At 36.1% G+C, this 24,268-nt stretch overlaps 1 protein-coding gene across 5 annotated transcripts in view; it reads right to left on the bottom strand.

Moving 5' to 3' along the window:
- TRAK2 (trafficking kinesin protein 2) overlaps positions 1-24,268 on the bottom strand; it is a 67,183-nt gene that overhangs the window by 34,824 nt on the left and 8,091 nt on the right. For 2 of the 5 annotated variants that reach the window (XM_040641920.1, XM_008687358.2), the window contains exon 2: positions 3,253-3,537. Coding sequence is in view for 4 of the 5 variants with exons in the window: in XM_008687358.2 (XP_008685580.1) it covers positions 3,253-3,343 (91 nt within the window). In the remaining variant the exon portion in view is untranslated. Of the gene's footprint in view, positions 1-3,252; positions 3,538-11,979; positions 12,465-22,150; positions 22,344-23,346; positions 23,385-24,268 lie in introns of those variants that run through there. The other 3 variants (XM_008687361.2, XM_008687359.2, XM_040641916.1) reach the window with 3 other exon arrangements.

Here is a 24,268-nt window from a genome sequence, read left to right as displayed (position 1 = left end):
GAAAGAGAAGAATACTGTTGTAAGGATGTCACTTTATGAAATAGTATAATGTTATTTGAGGATGTACTGAGCTAAGCTAAAAAGGAATATTGCAAACACAGAGCAACCACTTAGAAAAATGAGATGTATACCTACTAAGTCAATAGTGGAATTAAAATGGAATCTTAAACAAAACAAAACAAAATAAAACTCCAAAACTCAGTTCAAAAGAGGGAAGGAGTGGGGGAAAAAACAAAGAACCATTAAGTGGAACAAAGAGAAAACAAATAATGTACACAGTCTACTGACTCAACCAAACTGATAATTATATTAAATGTAAATGTCTAAACATCCAATTATAAAGTAGAGATTGTCAGACTGAGTTAAAAAAACAACAACAATCTAACCATAAGCTCTCTATAGGAGAAGTCCTTTAAATATTCAGGTAAGTTAAAAGTAAAAGGATGAAAAATGCTATCATACTAATTCTACACAAACTCTTTTAAAAAAATAGAGGCAGGACTATTTTACAACTCATTTTATGAGGCCAGCACTACTGCAATACCAAAATCAAACAAAGACAACGCAAAAAAAAAAAAAAAAAAAAAAAAAAAAAAAAAAAAAAAAAAAAAGTACAAACCAATAGTTTTCAAAAATGGGGCACACACACATACACACAAAACATTAATAAATCAAATCCACGATTTATCAGAAAGATACTACATCATGGCCAAGTGTGGGTTTTCCCCACAAAGTTAGGTTTAAAAATTCAAAAATAGAAAAAATTAAAAATCAACAGAATTCACCACTTAACAGACTAAGAAAGAAAAACCATCTAAGTAATGGAGAACAGGCATTTGACAAAATTCAACACCCATTCATGACAAAAACCTCTTATCCAACTCCAATTTCAAAAAGGCCATTTTGAAGAAAATGAATGGCAAAACTGTAACTTTTCTCTAATATTGGAAATATGGCAAGTCTCATTACTTTTATTAAAAAATATACTGAGATCCTGTACTATTCAAGAAGGCAAGGAAAAGAAACAAAACACATCCAGAATGAAAAGGAACATGTAAAACTGTCTCCATTTGTAGACAACATTATGGTTTACATAGGGAATTCTAAGGAATCTATAAGAAAGTTAATAAAACTAAGCTGGGCTGCCCAGGTGGCTCAGTCAGTTAGGAATTTGACTCTTGATTTCGGCTCAGGTCATGATCTCAGGGTTATGAGATGGTGCCCCACATTGGGCTCTGTGCTAAACATGGAGCCTTCTTAAGATTCTCTCTCTCTCTCTCTCTCTCCCTCTGCTGCTCCCCTGGCCTCCACTCCCTGCTGGCATGTTCTTTCTCTCTCTCAAAACAAAATAAAAATAAGAATAATTTTTTAAAAAAAATAAAACTAAGTAAAGCGAAGTTGCAGAATACAAGGTCAATATATAATTAATTTCATTTCTATATATCAACAGTGAACACCTGGAGAATGAAATTAAATAAAAAAGGCCATTTACAGAAGCAGAAATAAATATAATTTTTAAGATTAAATTAAATAAAATATGTGTAAGACCTGTATAATAAAAACTACAAAATACTGTTAAAAGAAATTAAAGAAGACCTAAATCAATGGAGAAATAAAACATGTTCATGGATTGGAAGACTAAACTGTCTTAAGATGTCAATTCTCTGAAGTCTATGTAATACCATTCGAAATTCCAGCACTCTTTTTTGGTAGAAATTGACAAGCTGATTCTAAAATTTATGTAAAGATGTGAAAGATTTAGAATGGCCAAAATAATTTTTGGAAAAAAAAAGAGCAAAGAGAGTTTATACTACCTGATTTTAAGATTTACTATAGAGTTACAGAAATCAAGACAATGTGGTATTTATGTAAAGACAGATTTAGGGATTAAAGGAACACAGTGAAGCATCCAGAAATAGAACCACACACATATACGCAAGTGATTTTTCAGTGACATTACCCAGGTAATTTAATAGGGTGAAAGACAGTGTTTTCAATAATTGGTGCAGAAACAACTAAACATTCAACTGAGGAAAAAAAATCTGGACCCTAACCTCATTCCATACGCAAAATTAACTATAAAATGGACCACTCAGCTAAATGTAAAAGCAAAAACCATAAAACTTTTAAAAGAAAACAAAGGAGGGTGCCTGGGTGGCTCAGTCGGTTGAGTGTCTGCCTTCAGCTCAGGTCATGATCTCAGGGTCCAGGGATCAAGCCCCGCATCAGGCTCCCTGCTCAGCGGGGAGTCATCTGCTTCTCCCTCTCCCTCTGTGCCTCTCTCTCTCTCAAGTAAATAAAAAAATCTTTATTAAAAAAAAAATAAATAAAAGAGAACAAAGGAGAATATCCTTGTGATCTTGAAGTATATGAAGATTTTTAGATTTTTCAGAAACAACACACAAAAAATTAAACTATTATAAAAGCAAAAATTGAAAACTAGACTCCAACAAAATTTAAAACTTTTGCTCTTCAAAAGGCATCATTAAGATCATGTAACTAGTGGTTACATGAGTATATATATTTGTCAAAACCAAACTGTGCACCTAAAATGGGCACATTTATTGTATCTTAATAAAGAGATTACAATAAAGTTGAATAAAAAATGGAAAAAACTTTGGGTTTGGATGGATTTCAGAATTTTTTGGAGTTTTAGAAAAGTAATGCTATATGATATATAACAACTCCAACTGGTTTTGTAGCAGCACCCCATATTTAAAAACAGTAATACACTGTCAGCAAACAAATATTCACACTAAGTGAAATAACTCTAGAAATAGCTACACAGGTCAGGTTTTGTGTACCAATGAATTTTAGAACCAAAGTTTAGAAAAAACTTTGGGTGTTCAGAGTTTTTTTGATTTGGTCTTACAGATAAGGGCTTATGGGCCTATACCTGTGTTTGAATAACCGATATGTCCTGAGAGCTTCTTAAGTGTCATAAACTGTTGTCAGGTGTCTGCAGGGTATATAAAAAAGCAACTCTGTCCTTGCCGAAGATATAAATAGAAAGACAAGAAGGGATGATAAGTATGATGCAGGTCCTGCTGACCAGGGCTCACATGGTACAGAAGAATTTGACACAGACAACACACAAGGCAGATTTTGATAATTCAGAAGGAGACCAGGAGAAGGAAAGATTAATTCAGTTGGTCTCTAAGGAGATCAGGATGGAAGGCGAGGCCCAAGTTTCATCATGGCAGATCTTACATGCTAGGAATAGCACTTCAATATTTATTAAACTGGACTCACCAGTAATACTCTCTGAGTCTCTGTGACTGATATTCATGAGGTTTTCTTCACCTGTTGGTGATGTAAAAATGGCATTCTGTGATTGACTCATGCAGGATCCTTTCTTGCTTTGGTTGACAAGGACAGCTTTGGTATGAATCAGAGTAAAGGAAATCCATTAAGCCATTCAATAACAAAATGGATCTGGTCGTACAGATATTTTCAACAGCTTTTTTCTGATGAGTCAAATGACATCTGCAGCAATGAGTGCTCTCATGTGATTATCATACCCTGGAGAGTCATGACCTAAAACAAAGAACACATCAAGTGACTTTAGAATTCAGCATGCTCTTTAATAACAGCGGTCCAATTACCTGAAATCTTTGTCATTAAGAATGTCTTCCTAGTGATACATACAACATGGTTAAATCTCAAAATAATTATGTTGGATGAAAGAAGTCAGACAAGGATAAAATACATAGTGTATGATTCCATTTACATAAAATTCTAAAAATGTACACCTATCTACACTAACAGAAAGCACAGCGGTGGCTTCCTGGGCCTGGGGATGGGATTACCAAGGGGCAGGAGAAAAGTTTTGGGGATGATGAATATGTATTACTGTGGTGTGCAGTGGTGGCTTCACAACTATATACACATGTCAAAACATCAAATTGTTCACCTAAAATACGTGAAATCTAATAATAAATTATAATAATGTTGTTTAAAAAATTTAAAGAAAATCAACTGTTTAAAGTAAAATAATAATAATAATACTACATTATGGGGTCTATAACATGTACAGAAGTAAAATGTATAACAATAATAGCACAAAGGCCAGGAAGAGAAAAATGGAAACATACTGTTATAAGGCTTTTATATTATACATGAAATAGTAAAATATTCTTTAAGGTAAACTGTTATAACTTAAAGATGTATACTATAAACCCTAAAGTACCCAATAAAATAACTCAAGAATTACAGATAATAAACCAACAAAGGAGATGATATGGAGTAACATAGAGTTTCTCAACTCTGGCACTACGGATATTTGGGGATAATGAATGCTTGGTCACGTACATTGCAGGATGTTTAGCAGTATGCCAGTAGAATTCTCTCCCTACACCCTCTCCCAGTTGTAAAACCAAAAATGTCTCCAGACATTGCCAAATGTCCCCTGGTAGGCAAAATCACTCCCAACTGAAAATCACTGACATAAAAGATGCTCACCTCACTTAACTAAATAAAAATGTAAAGAAACTATTTTTCACCTATTTGATCAGCAAACATTAAGTTTTATTATACTTATTGTTGAAGAAGCAGCACTCATACGGTTGATAAAAGTGCAAACTGGTACAGGCTTTTTGAAAGGCTATTTGGCAATGTCTACCAAACTTTTAAGTGCACATACACCATAACTCAACAATTCTACCACTAGGAATTTATAATATGGATATACTCACAAAGTATGACAAAATACAGGCACAAGAATGCCTATATGGTATTTTTTTAAAGCATAAACACATGACTGGAATGAAAATATCCATAAAGAAATGGTTTAATAATGGTATACAAATAAATGTAATGCATTAAATATGTGTGTGTACTTGAAAAAATTATTAACAGTTAGGAAAACTGTTCAATACTAATTATAAGCCTGGCTTTATATCAAAAGACAGTCTCTACCAAATAGTCCCTACTTGGCAACTTGCAGCTTCTATTTGTGGCTAATTCATTCTCATGCATACTATTTATAGGCATTGTAAACATTCAGTGTTTTACAAGAGTAACCCCCAAGATATGGAAAGCAACAAAATAAAGACATTAAAAGAGACTGAAAAATGGTCACTGAGGTAGAACAGAAAAGCACTCTCAGTAAATACTAGGAAAGAGGGTTTCAGAGATGAAATGGGCAACAGAATTAAACACTACAGGAAAGGCAAAGGAGAGATTTGGTTTAAAAAAGGGGGTACTAGGATCATAAAATCAATATTAACCTAGAAACCAATTCAGCCAATTAGGCCCCAAGCTAGGCTGCAAGGAGTAAGGAAGTGAGATGGTAAGAATGGAGTTTACTGAGTACAGACCAGGATTTTCAATACCAACTTTCAGGTTTACATGGACCAGTAAAATTTCTAAAACTTCTGTGGTTATTGGCATAGGGTTGCCTTTTTTTTGAAAAATACATTTTGTAAGGAAAAAAAGACATAATGGAATAAACAATTCTTCCCAAAAAAGGAGTTTATAATTTTATGTTGATATAACAACAATTTAATTTTTCTATATTTGAATTCAGAAAATTTTAATAAATAAAAATTCTTAAATTCTATACTAAAAGGCAACTTAAGGAATAGGAAAAGATAGTTGCAAATGACATATCTGATAAAGGGTTAGTATCCAAAATATATAAAGAACCTATAAAACTCAACACCCAAAAAACCAAATAATCCAATTAAAAAGTGGGCAGAAGACATAAACAGACATTTCTCCGAAGAAGACATACAGATGGCCAACAGACACATGAAAAGATGCTCAACATCACTCATCATCAGGTAAATGCAAACCAAAATTACAATGAGATATCACCTCACAACTATCAAAATGGCTAAAATCAGCAACACAAGAAACAACAGGTATTAGCAAGGATATGGAGAGAAAGGAACCTTCTTGTACTGTTGGTGGGAATACAAAACTGGTGTGGTCACTGTGGAAAACAGTATGGAGGTTCCTTGAAAAGTTAAAAATAGAACTACCCTACGATCCAGCAATCGCATTACTAGGTATTTACCCAAAGAATACAAAAATACTAATTCAAAGGGATACATGCACCCCGATGTTTATAGCAGCATTATCTACAATAGGCAAATAATGGAAACAGCCTAAGTGTCCATCGACTGACTGATCTGGTGTACACACACACACACACACACACACACACACACTGGAATATTACTCAGCCATAAAAGACTGAAATCTTGCCATTTGCAATGATATGGATGGATCTAGAGCATTATGCAAAACACATCAGTCAGAGAAAGACAAATACCATATGATTCCAGTTATATATGGAATTTAAGAAACAAAACAAATGAACAATGGGGAAAAGAGAGAGAGAGAGGCAAACCAAGAAACAGACTCTTAACTACAGAGAACAAACTGATGGTTATCAGAGGGGAGTGGGGTAGGAGGGGGGTGTGAAATAGGTGACTGGGATTAAGGAATGTATTAGTAAGGAACACTGGGTCTTGTATGGAAGTGCTGAATCACTATATTGTACACCAGAAACTAACATAACACTGTTTGTTAACTAACTAGAATATAAATAAAAACTTTAAAAAAATCCTATTTTATCTGTAACTGTTTTCTTGAAATATGTCTGTCAATATAGCAATTTGTACTAGCCAGTGCAAAATGAAGTAATACTCAAAAGTATTTTTTTAGGTACTTTAATTCCAGTTGTCAAAAATTCATTTTCATATCCAGGATCAGTCTACTGTATGTAACTGAATTCTTCCCCATGTACCTTATTGTCCATATTGTCATTCTTAAATCAATTACTTGCAAGGGGAATGGAACTAAAATTGGATCAAACCAATAAAGATTTATCTGCCCACCCCTACCCTACACCCAGAAATTGGGAGGAGAAAGAAAACAACCTCCCTGAAGTATATGACCACCAGGTATTTGAACAAAATCTCAACTAGCAGTTCTGCCATCAAAGAAGTGAGGGAGAGGATGATGATGCTTGAGTAGGCAACCAAAACCATCTACTACATAAGTCTTTATGTCACATATGATCTTACCAAGGTCTTTTAAATTATAATATTCCAGAGACCTGGATTTATAGATTATAAAGCCAGCAGTATATTTTTAAAAATAGAATGGTGATATAAATATAAGAATAAACATGCTAGTGTATAATAGGCCTAGTGCAGGGTCAGCAAACTGCCTGAAAGCTGAATTTGGCCTGCCACCTGTTTCTGTATAACCTGTGAGCTAAGAATAGTTTTTATGTTTTTAAATAGTTGAAAAAAAATCTAAGTTAAAATGTTTCATAATATGTGACAATTATATGAAATTCAAATTTCAGTGTCATAAATGAAGCTTTACTGGAACACAGCCAGCCTTATTTGTTGATATACTGTCAACCTGGTTGTTTTCATGCTACAATGGCTGAGCTTACTTAGTAATTGTAATAGAGAACTTACAGTCAGGCAAAGCCTAACATATTTACTATCTGACCCTTTACAGAAAATGTTTGCCAACCGATCTAGTAGTAAAATAATTCAAGCATCAAATAACCATCTGTCTAAGTCAATGATTTCCTAGATCAACTTAAACAGGGAATTCCTCCTTAGATCACTACCTCTAGAAGAATTTCAGTAAAGAACAGACTTCTACTTTCTTTTTTTTTTTTTTTTTTAAGATTTTATTTATTTATGTGACAGACAGCCAGAGAGAGAGGGAACACAAGCAGGGGAAGTGGGAGAGGAAGAAGCAGGCTCCCAGCGGAGGAGCCCGATGTGGGACTCGATCCTGGAACGCCGGGATCACGCCCTGAGCCGAAGGCAGAGGCTTAACGACTGAGCTACCCAGGCGCCCCCAGACTTCTACTTTCTATACCTACAAGTGTATTTAAAGTTATTTCAATTTCTAAGAAAGCATTTTTTAAAAAGTATAAGTTACAAATTTGCTTGTGAAGAAAGAAGTAGAGAGAGGAAGATAAGGAAGAAAGAAGAGAAGGAGGAGGAAGGGGATGAAAAGAGAGAGAACAGAAGCAAGTGCTTCTCATACTGGTCCAAATTGGTGTGTGTTTTTGATATATTTTTTATAATAATTTTTTATTATGTTTTGTTCGTCACCACACAGTATATCCCTAGTTTTTGATGTAATGTTCCATGATTCATTATTTGCGTATAACACCCAGTGCACCATGAAATATGTGCCCTCCTTAATACCCATCATCCCAATCCCCCACTCCCCCTCCCCTCTGAAGCCCTCAGTTTGTTTCCCAGAGTCCCACAGTCTCTCATGGGAGGCTAAATAGCTACACAATAGCTAAATTGTGGAAGGAGCCGAGATGCCCTTCAACAGATGACTGGATTAAGAAGATGTGGTCCATATATAGAAGGAAATATTACTCAGCCATCAGAAAGAATGATTACCCAACATTTGCAGCAACATGGACGGGACTGGAGGAGATTATGCTAAGTGAAATAAGTCTAGCAGAGAAAGACAATTATTATATGGTTTCACTCATTTATGGAACATAAGAAATAGGAAGATCGGTAGGAGAAGAAAGGGAAGAATGAAGGGGGGGTAAACAGAAGGGGGAATGAACCAAATTGGTTTTTAAACAGAACTATGACTCTTAACCATATTTTAATCAGAGACCACTGTGAAAATCTAATGATAACCTTGGGGCATTCTGCCTGCCATTCACTTACCCACTAGCTGGTTTAATCTTTAATATTTATATTAGCATTCATATTTTTTCTTTTTAAAAAATATATGTATCACACAGAAACAGGAAAAAAAAACTATGGACTACAGATCTTTACTCTATGGACTCTAGAGGCTCACTTTTTAATTCATTTTGGAGGTAGTGTTGTTTAGTGTTAACTCTAAATACAAGAATAAAGGAAACCAAGTTGAATATATAACTAAGTCCATCTTCAGAGTCATGAAGGAAGAATCCAGACCTCCAGGGTAATCCAGGAACGTGCCTAACATGAAGAGTGTGCCCCAGGTCAGGGGTGATCTGCAAATGATATGTTCTTCCCAGTGACTCTTAAGAACTAAGTAAACCCTTTGGATATGCCCTGGTCTAAATCAGCTTCTCAGTAGGATTAGTGTGGAGTACCAATGCTGAGTATAAAACAATGTATGCACCTTGGCATTAGGCAAGCCTGAATTTTCATCCTGTTTACTGGTTTTCGGACTCTGAAGACACTATTTAACAGTTCTTCATTGTAAAGGTGGGAGTGACAATTGACTACTCTTTATAGGGAGGGTCAGATATGAGAACTAGATAAAAAATAGAAATTCCTAGTCTGGTACTTCAGATACAGTAGACACTAACATGATCATTCCCTTCAGCTTCCCCTTTTTGTTTGGGCCTGAAGAAAGATGATGTCTTCTGCCTAATTCTTAAATTTCTGGCTCAACAGCCAACTCTAAGCTCAGAATAGCTACCCTGTTTATGTAATAGATGTAGTCTAAAGATTGAATAGTCTTGATATAGAAAAAGACTATAAAATAAAGTGACAAGTGCCTTATAAAGCAAGACTATTGAGGGAGATTATTACTGATTATAACATATATATCTCTTAACAATTATAATAATTATTCCTTCAAGGATTCTGGGGAAGGGCTGTTATAATAAAAGCTTTAACTATAACTAGTACCTTTATTCATAGCATGGTAGCTATATTAGTTTCCTATTGCTGCTGCAACAAATTACCACAAATTTAGTGGTTTAAACCAACACCAATTCATTATCTTACAGTTCTGGACATCAAAGGATGAAGTGATTTCAATGGACCAAAACTAAGGTATTGGCAGGACTGTACTTCCTCTGAAGGCTCTAGGGAAGAATCCATTTCCTTGTCTCTTCTAGCTTCTAAGGCTGCATTCCTTGGCCCAGGGCCCCTTCCTTCACCTTCAAAGACAGTAGCACAGCATTTTCAAATCTCTCTGCTTCCATTGCTATGTAACCACCTTCTGCCAAATCACTCTCTACCTCCCTCATATAAGGACATCTATGATTACATTTAAGGCCCAACTATCTAATCCAGAATAATCTCCCCATCTCAAAATCCTTAATTTAGTCCCTTCTGCAAAATCCCTTATGCCATATAAAGTAATATTCATAGGTCCCGGGGGATTAGGATCTGGGTGCCTTGGGCAGCCATTAGTCAGCCTACTACAGTGGTTAAGAACACGGATACTGGAGCTAGACTGCCTATATTTGAGTCCCAGTTCCACCACTTGCTGGTTGTAGAACTGGACAAATTACTTAATCTCGTTTTTTTCATCTGTAAAACGGGCCTAATAACGAGGTCTACTTATTTGGTTGCTATGGGGATTAAGTGAGTTATGAGAGGCTAATAGGAACACCTACTACCTCAGAGGGTCTCTGAGGGAATTACATCAGTTAATACATGTAAAGCTCTTAGAACAATGCCTTACATTACAGTAAATGCTATGCAAATATTAGTTATTATTTCTATCAACACCAAATAGTACTGTTTTATTATCGTTACTGTTATTGTGTCTTATACAAAGTTGGGAACAATGTAAACCCGACTCTTTACCACTTAATGGCATCTTCTCTTAACATAAGAAATCCCATTTACTTCCTGCCCTGTAACAAGTGATGTTAGCTTAGTGCCATTAATCATTTTTCTTTCTACCTCTTGATGCATGAATAAAACAGAAAGCTTGCAGAGCCAGAATCCTAAATGTAGAAGAAACTGCTGACAAACTCTGGCAAGCACAAACAACACATTTTCAGTGCCCTTCCTAGTTTGTACAACATATTCTTAGTACTTCCTTGAGCACCAACTATTTTCTATGCTGGAACTTAATTCACTCTTTTCAGGAACAACTTCACTGCTTTTCTTCAGTCAACCAAGCATGCATTATTTAACAAGAAGCCAGCCTTTACAATTCATGCACATGTAGGAGAAAATAGAGTAAACAGCCAAGTGACTTATTTAAAGAAGAATAAGACTTAAAAAGACCAAAACATGTCATTGATAGAAATATTGCTGAAGAAAATGTGGCTAATGACTTAGTTTAGCCTAGCCATGGAAACAAAATGGTCAACAGTGTGTGCCAAAATATAGGCCCTGTGCCTTAAAAAAAAATCTTACTACTTCCTTAAAACAGCATACTATGGCCCAAACAGCCTTACAGAAAAGGCTAAAACAATTCAGAGAAACTTCATCTTAACAGAAGCACGAGCCTAGAATTAAAATAAACAGAGGTTTTTTTTTTTTTTTTAAAGATTTTATTTATTTGTCAGAGAGAGAGTGAGTGAGCACAAGCAGGGGGAGCGGCAGGCAGAAGGAAAAGCAGGGTCCCCGATGAGCAAGGAGCTCAATGCAGGACTTGATTCCAGGACCCTGGGATCATGACTCGAGCTGAAGGCAGCCGCTTAACCAACTGAGCCACCCAGGCATTCCTAAATAAAATCTTAACAACAAAAAAAAAAGAGTTGGGAAAAAAAAAAAGCGGGGGGGGGGGTAGTGTCACCACCAAAACCCAACCTGAGGAGTGAGCAGCAGAGCTCACAAAGGCAGAGACCACACACCAACATCAAGTCTGGCTGCACTCATGTGCCCTACTACATTACACTGGCTATATTCAGCACAGCTGTTCTATCAGCAGCTGTAAAGTTCACCCTTAGGAAATAGGAATTGTGCCCAGCAAATACTTTGTCCCTTTTTTTAAAGTGATCTTTTTAGATTTAAAGATCAGTAGGGTTTGTTGGGGCGCCTGAGTGGCACAGTCAGTTAAGCGTCCAACTTTTGGTTTCCACTCAGGTCATGATCTCAGGGGCATGCATTCCTTGGCATCAGCCCTGCACCGGCCTCCGTGATCAGTGCGGCGTCTGCTTGAGAGTCTCTCTCCCTCTGTCCCTCCTCCCTGCTCGCTCTCTCTCTTAAATACATACATACACCTTAAAAAAAAAGATCAGCAGGGTTTTCAGAATATGAAATATATGGAGGCAACTCTACTTACAAACAGGTTGGATTCCAAAAGGCTGTTAAATCCATTAGTTTAAAAGTTCAAAACCATGAGTGAGATTTAAGCTTATGGGCTCCGCATTGCCTCCTAACTATATATTTTGAGCATTTTTAAAAACTGCCCTGTTTTGTTTACAATGAACATTTGCTGAGGAAGGCAACCCCTCCTTGCCACAATCTCTACCAACAGGAGAAGGGAGTGAACCTCTGGCAGCTAAGGAATCCACACCAGGGCTTCACCTGCAGATTAGGAAAAACGGTGAACCCATGGTGCCATCTGTGGTTTTTGATAAGTTTCCACAACAGCACTTGCATTCGACACGCTTAGTCCTTAAATTCTTGAACTCCTAACTTTAACTGAATCTTTGACTAAACAGGCATCCCACTTTAACAATGATCCTCTGCCAAAAACCATTTCAAACATTCACACTTCTTCACCTTTGGCTGTCAATTGCACAGGTACATCGTTTTTCATAGAATTGTCCTTCATGATCATTCTTATTGTCTAATCATATATTTAACATGTGTAATTTTCTCACTTTCAGTTTTTTATACCATTTCTACTTATGTGTCCATCAGTCTATCACTAGCACTGCTTTTAGGGACAAAATGGGGTTTGTAATATTTATAAAATACCTCAAAACTATATACATATAAAACAAACATGCTACTGATAACAATAATGGCTGAACTGAAAATGACCACCTGATGGTGACCAGCAGAGCTGAATGTGCTCTGGGGCATACTCTGTCCCTAGCCAGAAAGTTCCTAAATTATACATTTTAAGCAGATGAGCTTGCATTTAAAAAGATTTATAAGAAAGTAAACCTACTGTGCAAGAACAGGGCTTTTTGTCCTATACATTTAGAGATATAATTTTAGATGTCTTGAAATGCTTGGCATTTCATTTCAAGCCAGATATTAAAGGTCTAAAGAAAATTTCAGCCCAATGTCTTGTTTGCAAAAGATAATGAATTTATATTCTTTGAAGTAATCTAGCCCAAACTACTGAAGTGCAAAGGGATACTGTTTCTCTGTACCTTCCTCAACAAATAGTGAATAGCTAGAGAATGTGTGACAGCTAATAAGTATTTGTGATTCATCAGGGTCTTCAAATCACTAAGAACTAAAACCACCACAGCAACACTGAAGAAGGTTTTCTAGATAAGGAACCACTTGTGAGTCATGATCAATTTTACAGAAGAGCAGCCACATTATACAACTGTGGTTGCACATTCCATACCTTAACTCTTATAATGTTAGGCAAATAATCCAAAAGCAAAAAAATATTATGGGTTTTTTCAAGAAAGCAAGGTCTAGTCATTATCAGAAGCCATTCTGTTTCATATTTCACATTTATATCCTCACCAAAGTACAATGACAGTTATCAAAATGTGACCCCAATTACAAGGAAAATGTTAAATCATGCTTCCATACCTACTCTTTAAGAAGTTATGAAAACAGGATTTAAAAGAATTTATTAAAAGATAAGGTTTTATGGTGCCTAAATAATTAAATTTTACCCGTCTGGAAAAGTCACACAGCCAACGTGCTGGAGTACCAACTACGGCATCTAGTAAAAGGTTATGATTATCACTGGATTTTATTTTCAAATCTTAGAAGTACAATATTAACAATATTAAACATGTTAGTGGGTGTGTTTCCCTTTCCTATTTGGCCTTAGGACAAATTACATATATTGGCATTCTAACGTTAAATAGCTCCTTTGTATTTGTATTGGACTATGAAGTAACACATACTATATAACCCATTTATTTTTTACAGATTCTTATTTTGTTCTCCATATTCCCTAATTAGTAATATTACAATTGAGAAATCTATACTTGGATAACTTAATCCCTCTTTGCCTCAGTTTTCTCATTTATAAAAGAGGGACAATCATAGTACCTTTCTTCTAAGTTATGTGGATTAAATGTGTTAATATTTATAAAGCATATATAACAGTACTTGAACAGTAAACATTATTTATGTGTTAAATATAATTTAAAAGTTAAATAAATAAAGAAGTAGAATTATAAAATACAACAATACCAGGGCACCTGGGCAGCTCTGTCAGTTACTGTGTCTGACTTGATTTCAGCTCAGGTCATGGTCTCAGGGTCCTAAGATCGAGACCTGATTTGGGCTCCGTGCTTAGTGGGGAGTCTGCTTGAGGTTCTCTCGCTCCACCTCCCTCTGCCCCTGGCCCCTCCCTCTCTCTCAAATAAATAAATAAATTAAAAAAAAAAACCCAAACAATACCATTTCATGATACCTGGTTATCTGGACATAGAAGATTCAGGATTCAGATCAGTTCCTACCCTTCCACATTGTTAACAGCTCTACTCTCAAAAGGGACATGCTCTTATAAAAAGCATGGCTATATTTCACCTGGAACTGCCACCTAGCAGTCATTCAGGAGTTCTAACAATTATTCTTACCTAAGGTAATTCTTTCTTGTCACTAACTACTAGTGTTAGGGAAACTCTTAGAAAAATTTCCCCGAAAAAAAAGCCCATGGTGAGAATGCATGATGGGAGTATAGCCATTCAAAGGAACCAACAGAAACTATAGTCAAATTAAGTATATATGTACCCTAAGATCCAGCAATTTTGCCCCCAGTAATTACCTATCTCAAAGAAATTCTCCTATCAGCCTATAAAGAGACATGTAGGAGACTGTCTCCTGTATTGTTGTTAGTGATAGTAAGGTGAGGGCCTACTTCCTAGGGAGCAGATTGGTAAAATGTGGTGGATACAAACATGGAACAACACAACCCTAGAAATACAGTGCTGAGTGAATTAAGCAAGAAGCAAAATTAGAGAGCTACCATAATGACGTTTACACAGTAAATTAAAATTTTTTTCTGCATTAAACTTATAAACATATTAAAATGCTTGCCCTGTGGGTAGGAAAGTGGGGGAAATTTGGAGCAAGGTATGAGATAAAAGGGAAATTTTTTTAAAAACCTATGGAAGCCCTACTGTTCTTTTGGCAGACTGCTTCTCATATAATTATCATTGTGCCTCTTTAATTCTTAAAGTTTGAACATGTGCCTGAACAGGAAACATTTGCTTTATATATTACTACCTACCTAATCTAAAGCAGTGTAATTAGATTTCAACTAAGGAAATAGTAAAAAAAAAAAAAAGAGAGAGAGAGAGAGAGAGAGAGATTCGGCCTCAATATTGGCATTTTCAGGTACTTGGTTAACTGGTAAAACTTTGAAGGGAAAAACGTTTAAGTTCAAAGATGACGAGTTTAAAAGTAGTGAATAAGCTACATTCCTTAAACTTCTTTCTTATCTGATGAAAATCAGCCATATGCTACCCTGGAAATTTTCATTCAGTTTCTCTCTCTTTAAAACACAAAAGCACAACACATAAAATATACACATATACACCTTTGTTTCTCATTATAAACTAATATATTAATTCAAAAAAATTCCAGGCAGTAGAGAAATATGAAGAATCAAATGAAAGCTACTTGTCATCTTTTACCAGCTTTCATTTGGAGACAGAATGTTAACATGCTGTTTAGCAACCTACTCATTAATCTTTCCAAGTCAACATATTATCAATCTATACCATTATTTTAATGTGAATTACACAGAACTTAAAACATACAATTATATAAGCACGACAGTTTCCATCAGTGACTTCCTAACAATTAACAGGTTATTCATCCACTTTATTTATTTATTAAGGATTTATTTATTTATTTTAGAGAGAGAGAATGTGCGTGGCTGTGGGAAGAGGATGGGGGGGGAGAGAATATCCTCCAGCAGACTCCCCATTGAGCATGGAGCCTGACTCAGGGCTTGATCCCAGGACCCTGAGATCATGACTTGAGCTGAAGTCAACTCAAGAATCCACAACATGGGTCAGCAAACTTTTTTGTGAAAAGCCAGGTAGTAAATATTTTAGGCTTTGCAGCCATGTAAGGCTTCTATTACCAATTATCTTTGTTGGTTTTTTTCAACCCTTTAACAATGTAAAAACCATTTTTAGCTCACATAACTGGCTGAATTTGGTCCATAGGCTATAGTTGGTTGACCTCTGGTCTATACCTTAAAATCATGGTATTTTGCACCACAGAATAAAACACTGCAACATCAAACTTTTACAGAAAATGCAATAAATAGCTGAATAAGTATTAACAACATCATCTTTTCAAAACTAATACTAGACAGGAATTCCATTTTTTACTTGACATTTCAGTGTGACAGTAGGTATCAGAGGAAATAGTACATATATAAAATCCTTAAGATAGACTTGCCTACTAATTACACATTCCTAATTTAATGCACTTTTCCAACACCCATTTTTTTCAAAATCATTTCTATAAAAAATTGTGATTGGCTTAGAAATATGAAAAACAAATTATTATCTGGCAGTCAAAAATAATTTAGTGATGTCATATGGTAGTTTAGTCAAAGAAAATGGGATAGAAAATAGCTCAAAGATACTAAATAAAAACAAACCTCAAAAGGGTACACTTCAGTCTCACATTCACAAATAGTGTTGATTTATTTCTCCAAGGAAAAAAACTTGACACTTAAACTCTATCTCAAATCCTATATCCTTTTAAGAGAGCATTTGCTTCTCTGTATGATCCGGCAAAAAAGCTATACAATGTTATATAGTATATTCAATTTTAATACTGCAAAAGCTTTTTCAAGATAGGGTTTTCTCAGAATTTCTAAAGAGTGGAGACTGAGTTTAGTATGAGTTATTTAAATATTTAAAAGCTTGATAAATGGAGAAAATAAGATTTACTCAAAGATTATTATCACATTATACCTAATAAGGTACACATTTCACCATCTGAACATATGACAGCAGAGCTCCTCTTAGGAAACGAATGCTTTTTGTTTGGGAAAATACACAGAGAGGTGCCTGGGTAGCTTAGTCGTTAAGCATCTGCCTTTGGCTCGGGCCCTGATCCCAGCATTCTAGGATCAAGCCCCGCATCAGGCTCCCTGCTTGGCAGGAAGCCTGCTTCTCCCTCTCCCACTCCCCCTGCTTGTGTTCCCTCTTGCTGTGTCTCTCTCTGTCAAATAAATAAGATCTTTAAAAAAAAAAAAAAAGAAAAAAAGAAGATACACAGAAAAGCCACTGTAGAAGGTGAGGCCTTGCAGCATCAAAAGGAAGGCTAAGGGGCGCCTGCGTGGCTCAGTTGTTAAGCGTCTGCCTTCAGCTCAGGGCCTGATCCCAGGGTCCTGGGATTGAGCCCCACATCGGGCTCCATGCTCTGCTGGGAGCCTGCTTCTTCCTCTCCCACTCCTCCTGCTTGTGTTCCCTTTCTCACTGGCTATCTCTCTCTCTGTTAAATAAATGAATAAAATCTTTAAAAAAAAAAAAAAAGGAAGGCAAAGATGCTCTGCATAAGACTAGGGAAATAACTGTATAACTGTTTTTTCTTTCTCTGGAGAGGGAGAGAGAAGGCAAGGGAAAGAAGCCCCATCTAGATGGCAGTAGCTCAGAGGCCACGAGAACACCAGGAATTTGCAGAAATCTTAGGGAGGGTTTTGGTTTCCTCATAACATGAAACTGAAGGTTCAAACCAACCATTTAGCTTTTACAGGGTCTGTCTGGACACTCAGCAGACATTTGGGTTATAGACATATTAAAATATTTGTTCACAAGTGCAGTTGGTGTCAAGAATTTATATTCTGGGATATTAATAAAATGACCATAGCTATTATATTTTTTAATCTTTTTTTTAAAAAAACAGAAATTTATGGCCTTTTCATTTAAAAAAAGGAAAAAACAATTATAGGTCTTCAAATATGAGTAATACAGAGTAAATGGCATTACAGAGTTTAGGATTTCCTGTTCTCTTAACCAAAAATGGGGGGAAACATCTTGAGCAGAGACATTTTATACAACAGATTCCACAAAAGAATATGTACCCCTAGAACCAAATAAATCCTTCCCCAACAAATCAGGACGTATTTTCTTTCAGTGTTGAGTGGCAAAATTTAGGTAGTAGATTAAATCAAAAGACATTATCACCTGAAAACCTACAAAGAGTTCACAGAAGATTAAGAAATAAACTGAACAGATGTAATTGCTGGCCGACTTAAGAGTATTACTGTATAATCTGCTCTTCAGAGCTTACCGTCAAGGAAAATAGCTAAGATCCCTTGAAACACCACTTAACACAGCAGTAGGGTAAATACAAATTTTAAAAACAGAAATAATTAAATAAAAGGAGAAAACCTGTGTCTTCCTTTCTTTTTGCCCCCTTTAACAATCAAATGTAAACTTGCTTTGTGAGGCTTAAGATGATCCTAAATCCTTCAGTTATTTTAAGCTTATAGACTTAAAAGCACAAAGTAGAAGTTTCCAAAAGATGCCAAAAGAAAAACTGTAAGTACTACAGCTCTTCAGATCAACAAAGTAATCAGTGGCACCAGAACGTGCAATCTTACATGACCAGGAACAGGGTGTAACTTAAAATGGGAGTGAGTGCAGGACAGAATATTATAAACATATTTATAAACATATATATTTCTAGAATGATTTTTTTAAAAAAATATTTTATTATTTATTTGAAAGAGAACGCACAGAGAGAGAGAGAGTGAGAGGGTGAAGCAGAGAGCCCAATGTGGGACTTGATCCCAGGACCCTGAGATCAAGACTTGAGCCGAAGGCAGACGCTTAACCGACTGAACCACCCAGGTGCCCTCTAGAACAATGTAATTCTACTAAGCAAAAAAATGCTCAAATTACATTGAGGTATTAGTCATTGTTTTCCAAACCAGTTGTCACAATTAACTCCAGGACTTCAAGGTAAAGGGGAGAACTGACATGTAATAGGTGATTCTGTTTTGCCAATGAAATTCAGGAACCAAGTAAGAACAGATCAATTTTTTGAGCTATGGCTATTATCTGCCACTCAGGAGACAATTAGAGTCTGAGCTTGATGGGCACAGTAAGTAGGCAGCTGAGAACATTTAAGAACCCTCTTTCTCCATCTGCCTTATTAATAGTTAGTAGCCTCAGTTCTTCAGGATTTTATCACAGGTCTTCTCCTTTCTCTCCCTAAGGAATCTCATCTACTTCAAAGGCCTTAATTTCCAATTATATTAAAATTACTTCCCAAATCTCTACCTTTAACCCAAATTGGCATATGATTTTAAACTGGAACTCTCAATATCAGCTTGTAATCAATACCATAAATTCATCACTTTCCAAACTGAAATTATATCCTTCTCCCATGAAATGTTTTTTCCTGCTTTACTAATTAGTTAATATTATCAAGTCACCTGATCAGCAGAGCCAAAAATCTAAGAGACATCCTTCTTCTCCTCAATACTTGCTTTCCAGGTAGTCACCTATTCCTGTCAATGTATTCTCTAAGCCTTTGCTATGGCCTTAGTTCAAGCTCTTCTCTCTGGTTACCTGGTCCACCAGCCTCAGCCCTCTTCTACTCTGAGCTAATGAGCCTCTTGGAATACTTACTGCTACTCAGCCCACCCTTCCCCATTCCCTTAGGGTACTTTTCCTTAAGCTTCAGATGTCCTCCATGTCTAAACGCATGTGCGTGCGGCATACACATGTATATATACACACACACACAACTTTTTTCTAAATAATTTTTTATTATGTTATATTACTCACCATACAGTATATCCTTAGTTTTTGATGTAGTGTTCCATGATTCATTACTTGCGTATAACACCCACTGCTCCATGCAATATGTGCCCTCCTTAATACCCATCACCGGCCTATCCCAATCCCCCAGCCCCCTCCCCTCTGAAGCCCTCAGTTTGTTTCCCAGAGTCCATAGTCTCTCGACACACACAACTTTTAACTTGGTTTCTCCTGTCGACACACACAACTTTTAACTTGGTTTCTCCTGAAGATTGTTCTATAAGGGGAAAAATATAGTAACTATGGAAACCAAAACATAGTTCACTTGATTGTTCTATTGTATATTAAGAGCAGACATCCTGGCATATTGATTCTTCTTTAGTGAATTTGCTTAGTGTGTCTTTTCCTCCAGACCTATCAACTCAGAATACACTGAGAAAACTTCAGTTTCTAGACACGAACAATTGAATAGGAGACCTCTCTGCCTTGTGAAACTTTTCCTGAGCAGAAACTATTTTCTTCTGACAATGAAAACAACCCAAAACCTCTTTGTTAAATTCATGACTTTACTGTAGAACAAGTGAAACTAGCATTATAGAAGTTTTCTAAGATCAGTTTATAATGTTAAATAATTGATAACAAAGACACAAGAGCCTTCTGTGTTTCAAATGAAAAATGCATGATAAAGAAATATATTCTCAATTCTGTTCCAAATTCAGTCTTTTCTAATAATAGCTAATGGGGACAGAGCACTTACTATGTGTTAGGCATTGCAATAAATGCTTTATGCACATGATCCTTTTTAATTCTCACAACAACCCCAGGATGTGAATAATATTATTCATTTTATAGATAAGAAAACTGAAGCTTAGAGGTTAATTAACTTACCCAAGTTAGGGAGACCCCAGAATCAAACACAAGACTATGTTTTTCCAAAGCTCGGACCTCCAACCTCTGAGCTCTACTAGCAAGAGACTAGGAGTGTGAAGGACAGTGAGTGTGTGTAGTTTGAGAAATTCTCTCTTCACTCCACTTTGTAAAAACACATATTGATTAATGAATAAAGAAAAACAATAAGCTTCCAAATTTTTTTTAGTCTCCATTTTTTTTTCTTAAGTGGGTTATAATTTGCTTTTAGAAATAAGTCATCTGATCCCAAAGTTGGCTGTATTTACAATGAAGCAGAATGATCTGTGTTTTTATGTATATCATATGCCATAAGAACTCCAAATCTGAGTTTGATTTTGTCTTTTTTAAAAAAGATTTTATTTATTTGAAAGAGAGAGAGCGAGCGCACACAAGTGCATACGCAGAAGCATGGGGGAGGGACAGAGGGATAGGGAGCAGCATGAGGGATTTGATCCCCGGGCTCTGGGATCATGACCTGAGCCACCCAGGCTTTAAAAGGGCTGTTCTACAGTATCAAAAAAATGATGCAGATGTATTACCATAAATTGGGAATAATTCTGTTATGTGTTATGAGCTGCTAAAATTAGTGGAATATAGACCAAAATAAATCCTTATTCCAATAAGCTAAGTCCACCTGTATCTTAATATCTTACAAATGCCAGGCATTCAATATTTATTGAATGACTGAATTAACCTCTAGTCAAGTTATATCCTTGTAATCTGCAGTAGGTTAAACTACATTAGAAACCTAAGACTGTCACAGCATTTGAAAATTGACGGTTTTCTTATTAGCCCAATTTATAAAAATCTATATAGGTTTCTTATGAGTTTCAATAAGAGATGTTAGTTACGCGCAGAGCTATATCAATTAAGCCCTCCAGTTACAATGAAGTTGCAAATATCCCCTAGAGATGGGTTTGACACACTGGCAAAACCCACAAAATATTTTTTTTTTTTTAAAGATTTTATTTATTTATTCAACAGAGATAGAGACAGCCAGCGAGAGAGGGAACACAGGCAGGGGGAGTGGGAGAGGAAGAAGCAGGCTCATAGCAGAGGAGCCTGACGTGGGGCTCGATCCCACAACGCCGGGATCACGCCCTGAGCTGAAGGCAGACGCTTAACCGCTGTGCCACTCAGGCGCCCCAAAACCCACAAAATATTTAATAGCAACTCCCCCCGCCAAGTTTTCTTATTTTAAAAACATTGGTAGTAAGATATTTTCCCCCTAAAGTTAAGACATAGAATGAGAAAAGTCCAACTGCTATGGGGAGGGGGGAAGTCCTTAGATAGAACAGACTGAAAAGAATCTGATGACTCAGGGTCATTACTATGACTAGCAATCACTGCATTATAACATAGTGACTACAGCTATAACCTCCAGGATCATAAATTCTTAAAGAGCACTTTCTTCCTACAGTAAATGGCGTGAAATGCTAATTTTTGGAGATTTTAAGTCTACTTCTCACTTTGTTCTTCCCCCTTTCTGGGAGGCTATCAACCATTACACTCCACTGTTGCAGTGTGGCTCTCTGCTTTCTAACCTTCTGTTGGCTGAGAAACCAGATAACCAGGTTATCAGAGAACCCAGAAGGCGTCTGCATGAGACTGAACCCAAGGACCTGTTTTTCTGCCCATGGCTGGTTCTTCAAGTACCTCTTTCTTTCATCCTCCAGCAGGGATTTAGTTGGCTTGCTTCTCTTCCTTTAGCAATCTTGTCAAGTGCTTTTCTCACCTGGTGTTCTTTTTTCTTTTCAGTAGGCTGGCTATGAGAATACATTCTGTCCCTTCTTTACTATCTTCCAAGAAAAGTATAGGTTCTTCTCTCTTGTGAGAATTTTAATGTTAACTGATATAGAGAAATACATAGTGGATTACAAACATGGAAAAAATGGTTTAGGAAATCTTAACATTTTTCATTATGATTTTACTTCTTAATCAATATTTACTAACTCCTCATCTTGGGTGTTACCAGAAGACTATGTGCTCACTTTCTTTCTTGCTACAACACTGCAAGCTCTTTGAATGAAGGTATTTTGTTTTTGTATGCCCCAACGCTAAAGGCAATGGATACACAGTAGGCTTGCAATACATGCCTAACTATAAGCTTAAAGATGAAAAATGTCAATACACTGAATTACAGAAGTAATTTAATGAACAAAACTGATTACTAATACATTTCAGCCCCACATCAATTACATGAATTGCCTTGAAAAATTAAGCAAAGATTGAACATTTGAAAGAAAACACTGTCTTTGCTTTATGAAAAACTATTATGAGTTTGCTGTTAAAACAGTGCTTTATCATTTTTATAGCAGTTACACAGTACCCATTTTCTTGTAAAAACTAAAAACTATTTGTCAGTGTCACAGGAAGGCTAACTCAGAATCTTTGTCTTGTTGCTTAGTTTTATCACGTTTTCCACTAGCTACATTTGCAGTTGTTTATGGATGCATTTAAAATAACCCCACATCAATTTAAGAAACAAAACAGATGAACATAAGGGAAGGGAAGGAAAAATAAAATAAAATAAAAAGAGAGAGAGGCAAACTATAAGAGACTCTTAACTACAGAGAACAAACTGAGGGTTGTGGGAGGGGAGGTGGGTGGGGGGTTGGGCTAAATGGGTGATGGGCATTAAGGAGGGCACTTGATGAGATGAGCACTGGGTATTATATGCAAGTGATGAATCACTAAATTCTACTCCTGAAACCAATACTACACTATATGTTAAATAACCTGAATTTAAATAAAAACTTGGGAAAAAAATAAAGTGAGAAAATAAACAAATAAAAAATAAAATAAGCCCCACATCAAAGGAAAATGATCAAATATCTTCTTAAAAAACTCACAATTGCTAAGTCTCCTTTGTAGTCTTCTGAATTTGCGACTAAAAATAAAACAAAGGAAAAGACAGTGGTTTAGGCTAGTACTAGCTAAAGAGATAAAAATGGTTGAAAAAAAATTTTAAGTTGTTAAATTACGTGCTTTAGGAACAGTAGTACCATCTCGGAGACATTTTAATTGGTTTCTAGTCTCCTTCTCTTCCTTTCTTCCTTCAGACAGAGAATGCTCTTTCTTAACCAACAAGTTTCCCTTTGTTTTGATTTATACGACTGGTCTTAATAACCTCAAAGTACCACACACAACATGCCTATGACTGAAAGCAGTAAGAATAGAAAGCAGAGCTTTGGCACTTGGACCCCTAACATGTATTTATTTAAGTGATGAATTTTTGAGAAGTTCATTTTCTAAGTTGACATGCATTTTAAATATAAAGTAGTAGTTAAGTTCTCCTGAAAAGGTCACAAGACCATGGGAAATGGGCTGCTGTAAAATCAGTCATCACCCATGGGCCTCACACCACAGGCATACCCTCTGTTATCCTCTTAAATGTCCTTTTCTGAGACAATTCCGTATCACATCTTTTATACTAATCTCTGAACCCCCACTGTTCTCCATCTCTCTTACTTTTATTCCACCCACCAATAAATCCGCATAATCTATAGCTAGCTTTCTCTCCAAACTCTCAGAATTAAGTACAAGCATAACCTCCTTCATGTACTTGCACACTCGTTAATGGGTGTGTAAATTAGCAATCCTCTTAGAACTGGGTGGCTGGAAAGCAGAAGGGGGAGAGAAACTTATTTTTCATCATATACCTTTCAATTTGTCTACCATATGTATATGTCCACCCAGTGAAAAAATAATGAAATATATGTTACTTAAAAGTCTCTACTCCTGCCTTCTCTAAACTTTGCTCTACCAGTTATC

Source organism: Ursus maritimus, unplaced genomic scaffold, assembly GCF_017311325.1.
Source record: "Ursus maritimus isolate PB19 unplaced genomic scaffold, ASM1731132v1 scaffold_1, whole genome shotgun sequence".
Taxonomy (NCBI): domain Eukaryota; kingdom Metazoa; phylum Chordata; class Mammalia; order Carnivora; family Ursidae; genus Ursus; species Ursus maritimus.
Note: the sequence above shows the minus strand (reverse complement) of the source record. Positions and strands in the feature narration are given on the sequence as shown.